This window comes from Rhamphochromis sp. 'chilingali' (assembly GCF_963969265.1).
Source record: "Rhamphochromis sp. 'chilingali' genome assembly, chromosome: 20".
NCBI lineage: Eukaryota > Metazoa > Chordata > Actinopteri > Cichliformes > Cichlidae > Rhamphochromis > Rhamphochromis sp. 'chilingali'.
The window spans coordinates 17,737,948-17,758,019 of record NC_137947.1 but is presented as its reverse complement, the minus strand read 5'-3'; the positions used below and the strand labels follow the sequence as shown (position 1 = coordinate 17,758,019).

The 20,072-nt window shown below is 42.6% G+C and overlaps 1 protein-coding gene across 5 annotated transcripts in view; it reads right to left on the bottom strand.

The window, feature by feature from the left end:
• Nucleotides 1-20,072, bottom strand: part of zmiz1a (zinc finger, MIZ-type containing 1a) — a 111,341-nt gene that overhangs the window by 12,342 nt on the left and 78,927 nt on the right. For 4 of the 5 annotated variants that reach the window (XM_080869520.1, XM_080869517.1, XM_080869518.1 and 1 more), the window contains 2 exons: nucleotides 19,001-19,114; nucleotides 15,435-15,540 (listed from right to left, as the gene is read on the bottom strand). In XM_080869520.1, coding sequence (XP_080725646.1) covers nucleotides 15,435-15,540; nucleotides 19,001-19,114 — 220 coding nt within the window. Of the gene's footprint in view, nucleotides 1-8,731; nucleotides 9,059-15,434; nucleotides 15,541-19,000; nucleotides 19,115-20,072 lie in introns of those variants that run through there. The other variant, XM_080869521.1, reaches the window with a different exon arrangement.

Here is a 20,072-nt window from a genome sequence, read left to right as displayed (position 1 = left end):
CATTTTATTAAATAGTTTAAGATGCTATTTATAGCCTTGTAGAGCCAGATACAGCAGCTTTTAGAAGGTGCTGTTACTAGGTTTGGGGCGGAGGGGGTGTTACAAAGTCCATGACACTGAAATTGGCACTGCATTAAGATTTACACTATGTCTAAATGATCTAAATGAAAGGAAATTAAAAACATGACATGACAAGTGATTATTTCTGAAGTCACTCGAAAATGACGAGGAGTGAAAGGAACAACAAAGAAAGGAGAGAAGGGAAAAAATAAAGGAGAGGAGCGGTTACATTTTCCTCTGCAGGGTGGAGAGAGCCAAGCCTCCTAGTTAAAGAGGAATTATTCCACCCTGCCATTACGGAGAGCTTATCTCCCCACTAAATCACCACCTCCACACAGAGGGACTGTCTCTTCAACAGGCAACCCACCATTTAGACCTAAAACTCCAAGCTCGAGTGATGGGAGTTGCTTTGAGGCAGGGAGAGACAGGCAGAGGACAAAAGAGAGCAATGGCGACTTATCACATCAGCGTGGTTATGAGCTACTGAATCTAACAAGCTGCCAAGGCCAGATGTCATTCATAATAGAGTGAGGGTCTGCTCTGGGCGTCGTGCATATTTAGCGAGCTTAGTACAGTGTACATGACCTTGTTTTCACCTCACAGCCCCCTGTGTTAAAACCTCTGCCAACACTATCACACACCCACAACTCGCCCGCCATACTCCTCTCGCTTTACCTCTTTACGGCCCTCCTCTTTACAGAGCCCCGCACGCCCTCGGTCCTCATACAAATTTAAATAGCATTCTGATGGCATCTGTCTCTACTACTATCCATTAAGTTGTTTTGTTGACTTCGCTAATGGAGAACATGAGGTGCAGATGTCAAGCGTGCAGACAACCCAGCCAACAAAAACAGAAGAATATAAAGACAAGGTCTCCGTCTCATTACACCTCTCTTTATTTCATCTTTCTATTCATTCCCGTTGAATGAATAGAAAGATGAAACTAAAGCCTTCAGTTTGTTCTGAAGGTGCTAACAGCTGGCTGGTTGAGACAAGTTAAGGTCAGCTACTTAAAGATTCTTCTTTAAAGCCTTTCTCACTCTCTTCCGTCTTTTGTTTCTAATATTAAAGAATGCCATGTTTCTATTCTCTGGTAACTTTAACATGATTGCAACTTTACTTAAGAATGAGAGAATCCTGAAACCAGCAAGATTACTGAGATAGTTCAGCTTTGGGAAATGGTACTTTTAAGAGTGATGGGAGGTCTTCTGGCTCGGTTCCCTTAGAAGAGCTGGCTCTTATGGCTCCCAAATGGCTCTTCAATCGGAGCCTTCTATTTTAGCCCAATTTATTAATTATACATATTTTGTGTGCTGGGAAACTTTTTTTAATGCATCATTTTGACACAGGTCTTAATTTTGTGAATTCAATACTGCTATGGGAGAACATACACATGGGGCTTAAGGCCTGCAGTCTACAATATCCTCGAAATGCGTCGTTACTTCACTTTTTCCTTGCGTTTAAATCCGGCTCCCTGTCTCTCTGTTGCTGTGTTCCAGATATCTTGGAGTTGCGTCACTCCCGAGTTAGCGCGTTCCAGATACAGTGAGGGAAAATTTATTTTGGTTCTTACCAACTTAGAGCCATTCAGGTATCACTAGCAACACGGCATAATACTTATTTTTATGCTCTTAAAAAACACATTCGTGGATAAAGCCCAATCAGTCACATTTAGTGAGTTACAAATACACAACAGTGGCAAAACAGGTTCAAAGTCTACAGTTTTAGTACTGTTTATGTTCAGTGCTGCCATCTTGGATCGCTACCTCAGGTTATGTTGGTCTGCTCCAAATTGACGTGGTGTTCCACAAAAAAATCATCTAAGGGAACACGAAAATTTGTACCCGGTCTGTACGACTACCCTCGCTGTTTTCCCAACTGATGCCCCCCTTCCTTCTTTTACATAATGGTATAATCTAAGTCTGAAACTGCAGTTCCACAAATGGCCACTTGAGGCTCAAAAAACATCATAAAAAGCCCAAATTTTACAGCACAATTAAACGTATTTACGTTTCTGTACCAGCCTGACATTTAAAGTGTTTTGGTCCTTATTCCTATATAAATGTCACCATTCATGAAAAGTCTGGAGTCAGGTGGGTCTTGACACAGTTCACAGTTACTCTTTCCACCCGACGATCAAGTGATCATTCCTGCTGTACATCTTTAAGCTGCACGTGTAGCCGGTGCACTGTAACGTAAATTATCTGCAGACAAATCAGCATAGTCACAGGTGAAAAGCTAGTGGGTCATTTAAAAAAGCTAGAATGAGTTTACAATATATAACCCAAGCATGCCCACTTCTGGCTCCAACCCCCTACCCCACAAAAAACCAAACAAACCACTTGGTAACCTAAAGGCTTCACAACACTCATCCACTAAACAACGGGTTACTCACAGTGGCTACATCTAGCTTTAAACGGTGAGATTATCCTATTTCTGCTGAATAGCTACACTGTCAGGGCTACTTGATAATGTGCTGACAATTTACAGTTGGGTAAAAAAGTATAGAGATTGTAGCTGATGGAGAAAGTGTTCCTGAAACTACTTTCTCGATGCATCAGTCTGACAGTCTTTCACAACAATAACATCATAAACTGCTGTTTTTACCTGCAACGAAGAGTCAGCTCTCAGTTACGCCGTGCTGTGCTTTTAAATAGTTCCATCATCAAATTCTTTCGAAAGCATTTAATAGAGAATCTCCTTGTCCTTGACTTGCAGCTGGTGAGCCCACAGATATTCAGCAAATGAGTTTATCTAAGCTAATCTCACCATCTGAGACTTTCTAAAAAGCATTCAAAAAGCTGACAGAGTCAAGCGCTTCTTCGTAATACATGACTAAAACCACAGTTACTGATCTGCCTGACTAATATCTGTAGACAACGGTGACATTCAAGCCTCTGGGGCTCATCTGAAGCTACTATTCTGTTCTAACAAGTTTCAGTGGATTCTCCAGCCTTAAACAGAGCCTCCTCCTGAGCACATAGACTGCTCTGCAGGGAAAGCCGGACATAAGCTGAAGCTCTCGTGAACCCGTTCCAACCATCTCCGTTTCTTAGAAGCTGGGACTTTTAATTGAATAATGGCCAGAGACATATGGGTCCTCCTCACTCAAGCTGTATTTAATGCTATATGGCTGACTGATAGCAGAAGCCCTGGCTCATTCTCACCTCACCTCAGCCCCTCTGGGAGCAGAAGGGAGGGAGAATAAGCCCTGGTAACAGGCTGCAAGGCCCATTAACTAATGACAGAGTGTATGTACAAGTCCTTTTTACAAGGAAACCCAAATGCTAATTACTATGAACTCTGGCAGTGCTGTGTGTGTGTAAGCATCTGCGTGTGCGGTAAAAGCCTTCTGCTACTGAGCATATCATTTCCCTTAGAAATCCTGACAGATTGCTAATACTTTAAATGTATCCGCCCTAATATAATTGAGTTAGCCGCAAGACAGCGACCCCACTTTGTTGATAAACACCTGACCTGTTCTGAAATATGAAGCCGGTGCTCTGCCACGTATAAGCGCAAGGTATTCAACTTTCAGCAAAGATGCTGAAGGCAACAGCAAAAGAGTGCTGCTGTGCTGTGGCCCTAAATCACTGTACTAAGTGTACTATTGTGTGGTTAAAGATTTAAAGAGTGAACACAGCGAAGCAGCCCTGTGTCTGAGCATGCCAAGTGCAGAGGTAAAGTGAACTTCCACCCACTCAAACGACTATTTCAGAGGGTGACATCTGCATTAAAAGAGGAACAGAGTTCACCACGCATTTAATACAGCGTAATTATAGTGTGTATAAATAAAAGTAAATTAAAAAACAAAACAGACAGGCCATTTTGGCGGGGGGAAAGCACTGGCATGTCACACATTTTATAAAAATGACTTTAGATGTGAAGTCGCTTTATATATGATCAATACGCAAACATTAAGAAAAGAAGCTGGGTAAAACTGCCCCACCACGGGGGGGAGGGTTCATTTTCAGCAGAAGAACGTAAAGACAGCATCAGCTGAGGTGCATTATCAAAAGTATATTATGGCAGCCATGTTTCCAAAATGGAATTAAAACAGTACAAATGTGGTAAGCAAAAGAAAAGAGCTGATGTCTAAATACTGTGAACTGCGACTAAAAGAAAGTACTGTTGAGTTTTCAAAGCCTGTATGAGAAGAGTGCTCCGGAGTGTCAGCCCTTTCCCTTTTCTTTTTTTTTAAAGCTTGCATGGCAACTGAAATTCAGTGCAAGAGAAGTGCACCTGTTTCCTCTTAAGACTGCAGTTACAGCCATGACTGCACTGTGATACCATGATACTGATATGGAATATCTATTACTGACACAGTATCACGTAGCAGCTGGAGGGCTTGGCTGTTTTATGCATACATATTTAAGGGTTAGCTGCTTTCAAGAAAGCTGCTAAAAAGGAGATGTTACATAAGACTTCTGAGCCTCATTAGTTTGGATGGCAACACAAAGAACGGCTGAAGGAGTTTTATGAAGTAGAAACAGGTAGAGATTTCTTGCTGCTCGTACTCCTCTTTGTACGATTCTGACAGAAGAAGCAACTGCAAAGTATAAACTCGGTTAAATAGCTTAATGAGGTTGGTTTGCACAAAAGCTCAAACACGTTTGAGCCACATTCAGCAAAAGCATTGTCCTAATTGTGGAGGATTTAATCAGTTTAATCTTCAGCAGGAATGCACATCCCTCATACTGTACACTCTCACATCAAGCCTGATCCTAAAATTACCACACACAAAAAGAAAAAAAGCCTCTGTCACAAGTCGCGGCACGCTTTGATAGAGACATGTAACACCGAACATGCAGCTCTACTGTAGTTTTTGTTGATAACAAAACACACACACACAAAAAGAAAATACTACATGAAAAATTACACTTTCTGAGCATGAACACTGCGGCACTAGACAAAGAAGCCTTCTGAGACAATGTGTGGGATGATAAAAAAGAAAAAAAAGAAGCAATTTATAATAGATATCAAAAGCAGAGGTCTGTAAAACACTGGCAGGTAGAATTATGCTGTGTGGGTACAAAATATTATGCAAAATACAAATATGGAGGGGATATAAAATCCTGTGGAAAAAAAAAATCATGCTTTTTGCCGAAGTGTAATGGAAGCCATTTAAGCAGTCAATGATATCCCCCTTCCTGCCCCCTCTCTGTTAAGCCAACTTCTTCCAAGAGAAGAGCATATCAAATGGGCTTTAGTCTCAACAGCTTGGAGGCAGAACAACTCAAACATGCCCTGCAGAGAGAAAGCTCTATGTCAAAAAATCACAGTCGACCAAAACCAAGCCTTTAGTTTAACGTTCACACGAATCACAGTGTTCCAGATCTTCTAGCTTGAAAGTGCCTCGTTTTGTTTGGATTTTTCAAAAAGACTTGATTATTGCTTTTTGTTAATTTGAACTGAAAAGCAAAGCGACTTCCTTATCGGGAAGACTTCCATCCTCAACCTCTGGCTGTACACCAGATATGAGGACAGAGGGGGGGGGTGGAGGATGGATGGAAGGATGCTAGACAAGAGGACAGGTGGAGATGGAGGGAGTAGGCAGATCCCCTCCTCCCCTGGATGTGTGTGTGTGGGTCACAAGCCAAAAGAGATGCTGCAGCCCAAAAGGGAGGGTAGCTCTACCTGAATCACTCTGACATCTCCTGCAGGTGCTGGTTTCTGTGGGGTTCAAATTACACATTTTTAAATGTGGCAGAGTTATGAGAATCAGAATAAACACCAAACATAATGCAGTATGACGGCTAGATCTGAGCAGAAGGTTGAAAGTGCTGGAGGATCTCCGTGCTGCCACCAAAAACACTCTTTATTATGTTTTTAATGTATCCATTTGCAGGTAAGCTGAGCTTGACTGAGACTCCCTGCAAAGATTCACATTTCCTGCCATAGTATTTATTGCAGATTTAAATGGTCGCTCTGATGCAATAGATATTTTCATTATGTGTGCCATATATAATATATTAAACTACAAAAGCCAAGCCAATCCTTTGTATATAACACATATGCATCCTAAAATGCTCGTTCAGTAAAATCAAAATATACGTTTTGGTTAATCTACAGATTATTTACTGCTTGTTTAACCAACCAAAAGTCCAAAACCTTAAAATAGTTGCTTTACAGGGACATGCAACTTAAATAGTTGCGGACTCGTTTTGCTTCCCTTAAATCTTTCGTGCGGGGAAATCTTCATGCTTGCTTTGGGTACATTTGCTATAACTGGGAGTATGAAAATCAGGTGACTTGCATCAGATGCAACAGAGCATGTCCTCCATAAACTTCTCAGCTGTGGGGGGCGGGATGTCACCAGCATCCGTCCGTGATCACACAGCCACAATCCACAATAAAACAAAATGCACTGTTGCACTCAAAGGAATCTGGAAACAAGCATGCTCGCATACAAGGACAGAAAAGCAGCTAAAGTAAATATGAAATCTGCGGTCTGTGCTGGTGAGCAAACAAACACATTCGGTCTCTTGGCGTCAGGGAAGATGTGCTTAAACAGTAAAGCACCTCGAATAGCTCGAAAGAACATCAGAGAGGAGCAAGCTGTGAATGAACTGCTCTTATCAGCCACGTGCAGCTCGCCACCACTGGAGGGAACGAGCAAATATCACATGCTTAATTATAACTAGACACGCTACTTGTCTCAACTTCCACAATGAGTCTTTCATCTCACACTGTTGTTGCTTCAATGAAATCATTAGGGTGAAAAACACAATCAGAAATTCTGAGATTTCCCGCGGCTGCTCTTTCATAATCTAAGACAATGATTAAAAAGTGATGAAATTCCAGCTACGGAAGCTGGGTTTTTTGTTTTTTGCACATGAATCAGTAAACAGCGATTTCACGAGGAGCGGCCATGAGAGGCCATCAGCACACCTCGACTAGATGGGGGAAGTCAACGCCAAGAATGGAGAATTTCACTGTTTCCTGAAACACTTCCTGCTGTCCTGCCCTATTGCTCCTCCCCCACTGATCACATCAATACCCGGCATCGGCTTGTCCTGCCAGAAATCCCTTGCTCAGATTCTCCAGTCATAAATCGAACGCTGTTTCGCTCGGGCCACACTTGCTCGTGGTGGGTGGAGTGACACATGTAAGGCATGGTAATGATTCACAGAAAAGAAAAAAAAAAGGCAAAACAAACTGCAAAAACAAAGTAGGCCACACACACACACACACACACACACACACACACACACACACACACACACACACACACACACACACACACACACACACACACATCCAGTTCAAATGTCAGGAATGAGTCACTAAACAGCCTGATGGGAAGTACTCAGAGTGCACTCACTGGGGTTCACCAAAGTGTGTGGAGTAAGTGATACAAACAAAGCGCTGGAGTCAGAGAGAAAGGAGGAAGGCTAGAGGGGGAGAGCGGCTGCATGTGGCTGCGAGGTTGAGGATGCAGACGGTTTCAGTGGTTTACACCCTGCTCAGGCTAACAGGAAGTGCTGCAGCGCCACTACCGCTAGCTGGAAGTCATATTGTGCCATAATAGAAATATGTATATTTCTTTCTTTTTTTTTTAACCGCCGGTCAGTGAATGGTTACGATATTGTTTACAAGAGCCATTTGCTAATTAACTTGTCAGTTTTAAGGTTAGATTAAACACTGATTGAATCCCCTGCAGCGCCCTCGTGTTTTTATTGCCTGGCTGCCCTTTGCTCATTCAAATTCTGTTACCCTTTAAAAGACGCACAGCTGACAACACGGCGGACATTAAACACTTTTCAGCATCACTGAAAGACTGAAAGAAAAAAAGAAAAACTAAACCAGGCCTTTCTGTGCACTCATCCAACTGCATTGTCCTTCCATGACTACACTCTACACCCCCTCTTTCCTCCTCTCTCTTCTTCTCTCCTAATGAGTGGACAAGCAGACAGGCTCTGGCTCCAAGCACAGGTCAACAACTTAAAAAAAGAATCCACAATGGAAAAGTGGGTCATCTTTTCCTGACTGAAAGAGGGACACTGACGCACGTACTCCTAACACCAACATGAGCACGACCTCTCTTACATTTCATAAATCTGAAGGATTTTACTAGCTGTACGATGCTGCATAGCCACCAGGGCTCATACAATCATAGTGTAGCATTGTAGCATTTCTATAATTGTAATGTTAAACTGACAACCCTAAATCCTAACTCAAGATAAAACTTAAAACAACCTAAGTGTAATGCACTGCGAAGTGTGTGTTTGCACACACGAAACAGGCAGTCAGTGTAACCCCTATGACAGAACAGCATGTAGGTCAACCTGTGGTCAGCTGATCTCTTCTGATCCTCTCTGGTGCGAGCGACCGGTGTGTTACACTACTACAAAGCTAGAAGCCCGTATTATTAAGCCTGAAACGCACAAATGTCAAGGCACAGCTGAAATGATTATTCCTATTTTAAATGTACTAAAATAACATACTTTAAAGAAACACTGCAGCTAATTGTTGCTTTTTCTTCTTGTATCAATCATAGATCAAAAGCAGTTGCTCAACTGGCCTCTGCTAACCCCCTGATCATCCGCTATGCATACAAACACACTCGCTTAATACGCCAAATAGTTCTGTGCTAGAGAGGCACGTGGAGGGGGGAGCGCACACACACACAGACACACACAGACACACACACTCTCTCTCTGACACTTACCCAGAGCCGGGCAAAGTCCCTGCACATCTCATCTCATTCCCTTCATAGCGCAGAGAAAAGACTCAAGTGTCACAAATGCTCCTGTTTCTGCAGAGGCCAGTGGGAACTCTCAAAGCTTTTTGCTGCTTCCAAGCCTCCTGTGCCTGTGCCTTATCACTCTCACTCTCTGCACAGATCTCTCACTCTGCTCACTCTTTTCTTACTTCCTCTGTCCTCTCCTGTCTTTCTCCCTTCTCTCCCTCTCGCTCTCTTTTCGCTTTCTTTCTCTTTCCTTGCTCTCTGATCTGTCTTTTTCCCTTGTCCAGCGTCTGCACAATGCACATCAATTATTCAGAGGCAGTCTCCCAGTTTCTCCAGCTTATCCAATCAGAGCAGGGCTCTGCACTAATGGGCTCCTGCTGTACCTGCTACCGGCTCCAACACACTCTTGAGACAGCAGAGAGGAGGAGGAGGGGGGGTGGATAGACAAGAGGGAGCAGTGGAGGAGGGAGGATGAGAGGAAGAGATAAAGACAGCGAGGCGACGCAGACAAACAGGACTAGCGATAGAGACGGCAAGATATTTGCAGCGCTTCTCACCTCAGTTGTAAGGTGCCGTTATTGATGTGTAGGCTCTAGCTCTCCATTGCTCTGTCTCTCTAAGCTGTTACACAGTTCACTGTGGAACACACACATGCATGATCCAGCAATGTGACTGCCATTTGTCAGGAAGGGCAAAGAAAACCAGAAGAAAAAAAACAAAACAGAAAAACCCTGCAAGCTCAGATTGCAAACTTGCATAAATGGGTGGAGCTTAAAACGCTGGCTGGAAGCCTACACACGAGGAAGGAAGTGGGAGAAGAAAAAAGATCAATCTTTTCAAAGACAGACAAGAAGTAAGTTATCGGGCTTATCAGAGAGGGGGACTCCTGTCCGCAGGACAATAAAATCTGACAGCGGCCACTTTGCACATCCAGCTAAGAAGACACACCAGAGATTAGCAGAATATCTGAAGTAGATGAATAAAAATGCGAGGCACACAAGGGTGAATCTGAGTTCATTGTCTTTGCGCGCCCACCTCTTAATAATGAACAGGAAAGACCTAACCCGACGTTGTTCTCGCTGCCCTTACCTAAATGCTAAAATGGGGCCGCACAGTCAAATAAAGAAGAGGGAAAAGCCCACGGGCCTCGTGACAGCTGAGAGAAGTTTTTCTTTTGTGTGGTTTTTGTGCAGCGTACGCAGTCATTAACAGTTTCACAAATGTCCCACGCATAATCGAAACGCACAGACACAACAGAGGCATTGTTGGCCAGAAATATAACTTTAAAAGGGTGTGTCGAAAGCCCCTGGGGGGGAGATGATGGTGGGGGTGTTGGCTGAGGTCCTGAGATGTGGGTGCCAGATCAGTCAACCCTGAACAAAAGGAGGATTTAAATCATTTGCTCATCCGGTTTTGACAAGAACAAAGTCTTCTGTGTGTGTGTGTGAGTGTGTTGAGTACAACTGCACTGTCCTGTCAGCTGGGATATTACTAAAATGAATTCGCTTGTAACTGTATAAACCAAACCAATTAAGGAGTGTGTGATAGAGGGCCCAATCAGCCAGGGGCAGTAAATGCAGCTTCCATAATAAGTGTTTCCCCGTGAGTTTTATTTCTATAAAATTAATAGTAAAGTTCTGAAGGTAGTTTTGGGGGTTGCATCATCTAAAATGAACCACTGGAGAGTGTCAGAAGAGAGGCCCGTCTGCTAAAAATAAACCCAGTTTCCTGTTAATAATTCAGAGCCCTGCACTTACTCAGCAGTAATTAAATATAAAAGTCTCTAAGGTTGATTGGGTCAGTAACAAAGGATGCCTACACTTTCCTCTAGTTGTACATACACATGCACGACTCAAAGATGGAAAGAAAGACAGGCCGAGAAAATCAATCAGGTGAAAGTAAATTGAAGCAGATAAGTGGAAGACATGTCAGATTGTTGTAGGCTAAGAGAAGAAAGACAAGGGTTTGTGTCTACGCACAGGCGCTCACACAGTGTGCCTACACAGAGGCTAATAGGAGGACTCATTCTCTTGCAGTTCTTGTTAAAGTGAGGGAGTTTACTGGCTAGTGAAGTGTGTGTTTTCACAGGACATGGGGGTGAGTTACAGCCACACCCTGGAAGTTTTCTGTCACTGTTGACACAGCAGAGCGGCTGTTTTCCTGATCTGAGCTCTGAGCGTGCTCCGCTGACTGACAGAGAAACACCAGCTTTGCCAATAAATTTCATAAATGTCAGATGCGAGTGGGTGGAAGGGACTCCACCAGCCACCTCCAACAAAGCCTTCTCATCATCGTTTCCTCTTTTTTTCTCAAATACTCGTTCTTAACCAGCTGAATCAGGGAAACTACCCTAACATGCAAAACACAGTGCAACACACTGATCACTTGTGTAGATCTAAAATCGCCCACTACACCAATGATAATGCAGTTAGTAGTTAGTTTATGCTCTGCTATGCAGACATATCCATTAAAGCCCAACAGATATAGGACTTTTAAAACCGATACTGATATTTGGTGATTTTTAAACTAACCGATAGTTTGATATATTAGCTGATATTTTTTTTTCTTTCAGACACATTAAACATAAACAGATTTCATTAACATTTGCTATGCGTAGTTACTTATTTACTTGTTTACGCTCGTGGTTGTATTTATGGCATTGCTAACATGTGTCGTGGAAGATTCAAAGCGCCCTCTGGTGGGCAAACAATGCAACGTCAACACTCGTAACATGGTTGAAGGGTGTTTCTCCCACCTCGTCTTTGTATATAAATTTTCATTTATCTGCTGTTATAAGTGCAGACACAGACAGATTAATATCAGCCAGTAATCTCTACCCACCTATACAATTGTTGGGCTCAAGCAAAAAAATGAAAAAAATCTATGTGTCAGGTACAACTTTGTAAGTAAGAAGCTTAATAAGAAGCATATCTCTTTAGCATGCATTTAATTAATCCAGACAAAGCAGGTATGCGTCACCATGGCAACCAAGTGACCATAGCTTTAAAACGTTGTATTTTAATCCAAGGCAATCTTTAATCTTTTTCTAAACCCAACCTCACAGTTTTAGACCATAGCTCTAACCCAGTAGTTTTAATGTCCAAACTTATTCAGGAAACTATTTTTAAATAATAACTTATTATTTTACAAACTTTTGTGAGACTGTGCAAGTGTATCTCTGTGAAACAGACAAACAGAGAGGAGAGAAAGGAGAGGAGACACAGGTCATGTGAACATGATGTACTTGAGTTTATGACTTGTTATGCACAGCTTTCCAACAAGTGCACATCCATCTAAATTCTCTGGTTGAGATGAAAGCTTTGTTTAGTTCTAACCTTGAGCACCTAGCCATTGTCCCGTGTTCTCCTGGCAACGGTGGTTCTTGTTTTTGCGTTTTCCCCTCCGCTGACTGGAAAAGCACCTTTTCTGTTTTACTGACTTCTCCTTTCACAAACTAAGCAGGAGGAAAAAACCTACTGCTTAAAACTTCAGCACCGGGAACCAGTATTGTAAGTGAGACTTGCTAGTACAGGAGAGCAGGCTACAGGAAAGCTGCTGAAGGAGGGGGTGGGGACTAGTTTGCAAAATCATATATATATTTATAGCATTACACGAAAGCTAGAGTTAAGTCTATGCCATGTTAAGGCCTGGAAAAAATGTTAAATATGTAATTTTAATGTATGCAGATAAGGTTTTACAGTTCGAATCATTGTTTGGATAGGGACTTTAACCTTCTGTGTAAATTACAATATCACTCGAGATTCCAGTCTAAATAACTATTACGTCTTTGAGTTAGACAAAGGGAAAACAAGCAGCAACCTGTGTGTATCTTAAACATTAAAGCTAAAAAAGCTACCATTCCAGGGAGGAGCCGCCTCTAATCCAGGGCATGTCGAGTCACGCTGGAAACATATACACATTCAAAACAATCCAAGTCACACTTCAGATGTAATCCGAGTACAAACAACAGGAGGAGATATTTTCAAGGAGATGAGGTGACAAGCTGATAACTGCAGACAACTAAAGCTGATCTTGGTGACAATTTGTGAAGCTTTTCCTTCATAAAAGGAAGATAACTAACTCTTTATGAGTTTATATTTAGAGTAGCAGATTCACTGAAAAAGGCAGCAGAAAAAGCTTCGACAGATTTTGTGATTAATCTAATTTCCTATGTGTTGTGTTTTGTGCATTTGTAAGGCGGAAAGTGCGCCTCTATCATCTAATGAACCTCTGAGGTGTAAGCGTATTTGTGCTAGACTACAGATTATTGGGTGTAAAACATAAACACAGATTTACTTAAGTTTATTTTTCTATAAACCTGAGCTTATAGCATGCCTACTCCAAAAAATAAAAAATAAACATGGAGCAAAACATCAATGCTAACAATCCTACTATGCTAACAGCAGTAATGCTGTGTATCTTTGCTGGTTCTGAGAGTTAACAGTGCTAATGCTACGTTGCCTAACAGCAGATAGGTCTCTTCTCTGACTGATTCCAGATTAGAGCAACATACTAATCCCCCAGGCTTCACTGCAGGGTCACAATCTCCAGACAGCTCATCGTCAGCTGCCTGCTGTTGCTGAAAATCTTTCTACTTCACTCGACAGATCTCACAGTCAGCAATTTATACTTTCATACTGTGCAACTATGCCTTTGTACTTTGTTCATGGGTTCAATTACTTGCAAGACACTTAATTGAGACACACAAAAGAGTTGATGTAAATATTAAAATGCAAAGTCAGCCTTCTTGGAAACCTAAAAGTTTAGTGATTAGTTTCTAATATGTTCACTCAGCATTTATTTGCATTCATTCTACAGTCATTTGTGGCTGCAGTTTTTAAAAAACCCCACACAAATATAATTTTAAATGTTTTTGTTGAACTGCTCTAATGGAGGGTAGGGATAATTGTTTCATCAATTTCTTATTTGACTGATGCTTTCAAAGAAAGTGTCAGTGTGATTGATCTGCAGTCTGCCTCCATCCCTGAGGAGCCTACAGATAGCATCCCAGACTCCTTGGCCCTTGTCTGGGCTCTCAGGTGTCAGATTCACAGGCTTCTGTCGCCATGCAGACTCCAAGAACATTGTGCAGGAGCTGCACAATTAGACACACACGCATGCATAAATGCACGTACATACACACGCGCGCGCAAGGCAGGTGAAAAGACACAAACGACCACACAGACAGCCGACACTTCTCTACATCTCTTTCTGAGCGCATGGATGTATCTTTGATTTCATGCACACATCTTGTCTCCGCTGTCATCCCCTTGTCTGGCTTCTCAGACAGACGTCCTTGTAAGGGAGCTAAGACGGACGCTCAGTGAGTAAGATCTGCCCTGAGTCATATCTGCTTCCCACCCCAGCAGCCTGTCTGCCCTGTTTAATGGCTGGCTGCATCATATCTCACATCCCTCCCCCAACCTCGCATAATTACACTATAGTACCCATTTGTCTCCTGTACATAAACAGCTCTTCCTGAAACCCTCGTGCTGTCTTCTATTAGATCCCAGAACCATCAGCAGGCCTGAAGATGATTCTGACTGTCAGTCGGGCCCAGCCCAGCCCAGCCAGGCAGCCTGCCAGCCAGTCCGTGCCATGGCCTGGACAACAATCATATTATCCCAACGCAGGAACACAGAGAGAGACAGAGAGAGAGAGAAACACAACAATCAATAATGTACAATGACGTCTGTCTGACCACTTAAGTTCCCCCCAACAAGATGCTTCCCGCCACAACTGAAAGCTGATATTCACCCTTAGCAAATGTTCATATCACGGACACTTTGGACAAAAAAACAAAACAAAGCAGAAACTCCCTTCTGTACATTTAACTGCAACACATTTAACTGTAGCCTGTATGAGGAATTATGGGATAAGATTTCAAAACCGTTACTGACATAACTGCAGTTCCTGTTTTCCGACAAATGACACACGTTTAACTTGTCAGAAAAACAAAGAAACCAGACAAAATATTTGACTCTTATTATTCCTACTCATGCAACCGCCGAATAAAGGTTTATCTGTGCTCTGACTGGCTGACAACAGCTTTGTCAGGTTTCTGTCAGGCAGAGCGAGTGGTCCAGCACACATCAGCGACACCTCTCCAGCCATCCATCTCTTTCTCTCTCTCTCCTCTCTCTCCCGCCTCTGCATGTTTCACTTTGACAAATGTACAAGAACAGGCAGCTCCTGCAGGACTGTGGGAGGCGGAGAGGCGGGGAGGGGAGGTATGGATCGGGGGAAATTGGATTTGATAGATAAATGTCTGAGGATAGCATTACTGCTCACTCTTTCTCTTTTGGCTTCATGTGTATGTGCGTGTAGGCTGCACGCACGCAGTGCGGAAACACTGTTGAGTGGACTCTTTTTCTCAGGCTACCTCTCAGATGGCTCATCTCAATAGCACATCAATGTTTAATGGGAACTAAAAATAACTTCACATTATAATGCTCCATGGACTTTTTGTGTGATGTTTGTGGTTGCTGGTAGAAATCAACCAACCACAGATTCATGGTGACTTTAACAGACATTTATTTTCTTTTTATTTATTGAAACTATACAGTTATTTAATTAATAAGCTAAACTGTCTGTTAGCATAAGACTTTAAGATGTGATTTTATGATATGTGACTTGTTTTGTATATAAAGAAAAGTTGTTGTTTTTAAGTGATGGGTCTTACCTGCAGATTTAGGAGTGAATTTGTCCCTGTTGGCAGCACATACAGCCAGCAGCCTGTAGCCCAGGTCCAAGTCAAACCCCTGCTGAGCAGCAACGCGACTCACCACCTGGAGAAAGAGCAGCGGATTGTGAGTATAGCTGCTGTCTATCTATCAAAAGTCCCCAAGTTGAATTTCTAAATATTCTCGACTGCTGAATTTATTAACTGTGCTCATATTTTGAGCCACTTTTGTAAATAAACTTCATTTCTCTTCAGAAAGAGTGAACGCTCACGCACAAATACACACACGAAAAGACAGATAGTAAGATTAATGTGGAGTCTGCAGTCTGGCTCGCTCCAATGATCCAGAGTTGGGACGTGTTTGATGACTGTATCCTCCTCCAAGAGAGGCGAGAGTGCCAAACCACAGTCACTCTGCAGAAGGAGCAGAGCTTATGAAGGGTCACCTGAAACAAGTCTGCACTGACCAGGAAGTGAACTGGCCAGAGCGCGACACCCAGCCAGCCGGAGCGTGAGTCAGATGTCCAACCAGATGAGGAGAATGTGGGACTTTTTCATAGTGCTAGTAACTTTTTCTTTTTTATGAGATCATACTGAAAAGTGCAGGCTTTGTTGAATCTATATGCAACAGAGGAAATACTATGTAATTCTGACTGCGCAGAGCCCAATATAAACACACATTCACTAGGAGTTCCCCTGTACTCGCTACCAGGCATCCACCACCCAACTAAAAAAATCAAACAATAAATAAAAAGATCACAAGGTGATGGTGCATTACCAGCTGCTGGCCAGATATTACATTGCCCCAGATGTTCTATGAATGGCTCAAATGAAAACAGGAAGGTATGCAGTTCCAGGGGATGTCCAGACTAACCTCTGGATAGTCTGCAGAACTGTCTGCTCTGAAAGCACCTGAAATAATAGGTATTGGGGTATTTTTCTGTCGATTCAAGCTTCAGTTAGCGGGTAAATATGTCTAAGTTTTTCTAATCCATCTACTATTAAAACACAAAATTGGAATAGTTTGCACGTTTCTATCCAGTTATGCTTTTACTGCTCTGCCAGTGTGTTTAGGATTATTGCCATGCTGAAAGATGAGGATCTTTGCTGCAATCAGAGGATCTCCAAATGGTAATGCATGGTAAATCAAAATCAGACTTTTCCATCATTTTAACAAGAACCCAAACACCACTGGGTGAAATGCAGCGCAAAGCCACGAGAGAGCCTCCACCGTGTTTAACAGATGCCTGTATACGCTCACTGCTGCACCTCTCTCCCAGTTTCCTCCATATATATTGATATAAAATTTCAAATTTGAGTTTGTCGCTCCATCAGACTGATTTCAGAACAGTCTTATGTAAAGTGGCATATCTCAGCCTGAAGAATGGCTTCTTGACAGTCGCCCTTCCACTGAGACCATTTATAATGAGGCTTTAGTGAACAGTAGATGGATGAACTGAAGGAGCAAATACATCTATTAGGTGGCAGGTTTTAAGCTAACAGTTTTTTGGGAATCATCTTATTGGTGCAAAAATACTTTATGCCTGCTAAGCTGTGTTAACTTTGGCATTTTATTTTTATAGATTAAACAAAAAAAGGGAACAAATGATGTGTTTTTGCAACAGGATGCTAGTAACAAGGTGCCAAAAGCTACAACTTAAAACTGGTTCTTTGCTAAGTTGCCTGTTATATGTAGACACAACACTGATTCATCCTGTGAGTTAGGTTCCTTTTTATGCTTAAATGATTCATCGGCCAGTGTTACAGGGGTAAGCACACTAAAAACCTTCCTCTTAAAATAATCATTTATAATGAGTAGACTTAAAATGAGTCAAAAAGCAGCCAATGTCCAAAGAAAGAAAGAAAATAAGTTTCTCAAAAACACTTTAAACAATTAGAAGCAAGTCTGGCTCCTTGGAAGCAAAACAAAAAAAGAGAGGTGGCTCGACACTTGTGCACAATACTGTAAAAAGCTTGGGAGGTGAAAAAAGAGAGAAAACTGGTGAAATGATGTCAATAATAGGGTTTATTTGATTGTTCCATTCAGGAGAATAAAATATGCAATTCTACACTTCCAGTGCAACTTGCATTATATCCATCTGAAGCTGCTCAGGACACATCAGGATTAAGCAAACTATTCTGACAAACGCTCAAATCGTGTTGTTGTCAATGGCTTAATTTCCTGCGTGAGTGAGTCTGCCCTACAGTTTATACAAGGCAGGCAGCCAGTTACAGAGGCTAGCATAGATTCAACATGGATTTAACAGTGTTTCACCTCATAAGCCTTTTTCAGCTTAATCTCCCTCTGAGGATGTGCATCCAAGCACATATTTCTGTCAATATGAAAACAGCGCTGTGAGAGGTGCTGAAAGGGTTAGTAGGCCACTCACTTTCTTGTTTATCTATTTGCCAAAGAGAAAAGGAATCAGTTTTGTAGTTTATTTTTAACTGCTGTTGAAGTCATTCGTGAAAGACGGCTCCTTGTGAACTACGTGGGAGAATTTAGAAAACTGTGGAATCATATACAAAAATAATACATATGTCTGCATCCACTACATTACCGCCCACACATTTTGCATAAATATAAAGAAACAAACAAAACACAAAAAAACACTACACCTGTCATGTAAAGTGTCATTCTAACAGTGGAATACTTGTTATTTGCGTCATCTCTTCCTGATTCTAAAGCCCCCGGGGAACAGGCGCATCCTCCACATGGAGCATGTGTTCAATTAACAGTCATGTTTAAATTTCTCTTTGGATCTCTGATACACAACCGGCATAAAGACAAAATCCTGAAAGAATGCACAGACTTGTTGCGTGTTCTAATTCTCCAGATAAGCAGCAGTTTGCTCCAAGTCTGACGAAACAATTTAGCTGATGGAAACCGCACCATGCTGAGAGGGATCTCAGTGGGGGGGCTCGATTGTATAGCTCCTTATCGGCCTTTAAGAGGCTTTCATTGTGATTTACACATTAATGAGCATTTGTCTGTTTGCTCACGTGAACGCTTGGACTGGGAACAGCGTTCTTTCAGTGCTGCAAAGGCTTATCTTTGCAATAAACACGTGAAACACGCAGGTCTTTGCTCTAAGGGCTCGCACACATGGCTGCGCATGTAAGTACGTGTGTGAGAGGTTTGTACACACCTGGTGAGAGCCAGCTCTCTGGCCCTGTGCCCAGATCGATGAGCAGCAGCTAGCGAACTGAAAGGCGATAGCCAGAGGTGACTGGGTAGTTACAAACCTCTTCATACCTCTTCTGTGTATGTGTGTGGTTTTGTGTGTGCACAGCACAATGTAGCAGCAGCTGACGACAACTTCTGTCAAGAGCCTAAGCAGCTAGATCACCTCTGGATCCAAATTACAACGTGCTATTAACAGCTTTGTAAAACAATCTGAAATATCTACACGAATATTACATGAAACTTGTGTATATACGATCCTAAACGTCGGCTAAAAGCCTCAGAGGTGGACACATCCTTATCCAAATCTAATTACTGTTTTCCTTGTGTTCAAAAAAGTACCTGAAAAACTCAACAAAAACCATAATTAGTGTTTGCGTACCGTCAGACATCCCATGAGACTTTGCTCGAAAGGTCGCTGGAAGGCCCGGGGATCTCCACACCAGTCGAGCAGCTCTGTGGCCGCTGAGTGGAAGTTGGCTGGGTTCTGTAAGTGCTGTGCAAACAGACAGAAAGGAGACTGCTATTAGAGACAATGGGAAATAATGAGTGTTATTTTTTTCGCATTAAGTACAAATTGGAAAAACACTGAACCCAAGTAGTTTTGCAGCCTTGTTCTCCCCCCTTAAACTGCCTTGATTTAATGTCTTGTGTTTCTCCGCAACCCTGTGAGGACCTTGACTCTTTCCAATATACGCCCACTCAGGGCTCAGCCGCAATGTGGGAAGAAGATCACACCCATATCAACAATGATGCCAGTGTTTCTTGTTAATCTCTCTTGGCAACACCCATCCCTCACCCCCATGACCCACACAGCAACCAAATCTTTCCCTCCAATTCTCCTTCTCTCACTTCCCCTCATTCCCTGCCTGTTCTCAGTGTAACAGAGCCCAGGCACCATTACTCCACTGGCTGACTTGGCTGTGCACAAAGAAAACAACCTTGGTCCTGGCAGCTATGTGTGCAGACTCAATACGAGCCGTTGGTGTGTTGTCTAATCTCTTTGAGTCTCTGTCTGTCTCTCTCGCTTGTTCACTGAGGCCTGAAACAGTTGAGTCTTTTCTTCCCAGTGTCTGAAGGCTACTGAGGCTGGCAGGACACAATAAGCGGTTTTAAAATTGGGCTCCCTTTCTTCACGGCTCAGGAGGTTAATAGCTCTGAAATGGCGCAGAGCTGCAGCTCGTTCACTCGGCGAGATTGAGCCCACTTGAAAGCATTTATTATTCTCATCTAGAGCTGAAGCGTTATGTTTTGTGTGCTCTTGGAAAGAAGGTAGAACTATTGTCTTTAGGGGGCAGCAGAGGTGAGCATTTCTGAAAGGGCAGCTTTCTGGCAATGTGTGACAAAAGGGACTCCTCGTTGCAAATGCGACGTGTCAAGCCGGTGCCCGCCCACTGAGAAAATCTCTGAGAGCGTCCAACGATATCATGGGCTTCAAGAGAGGCCTTGAGTGA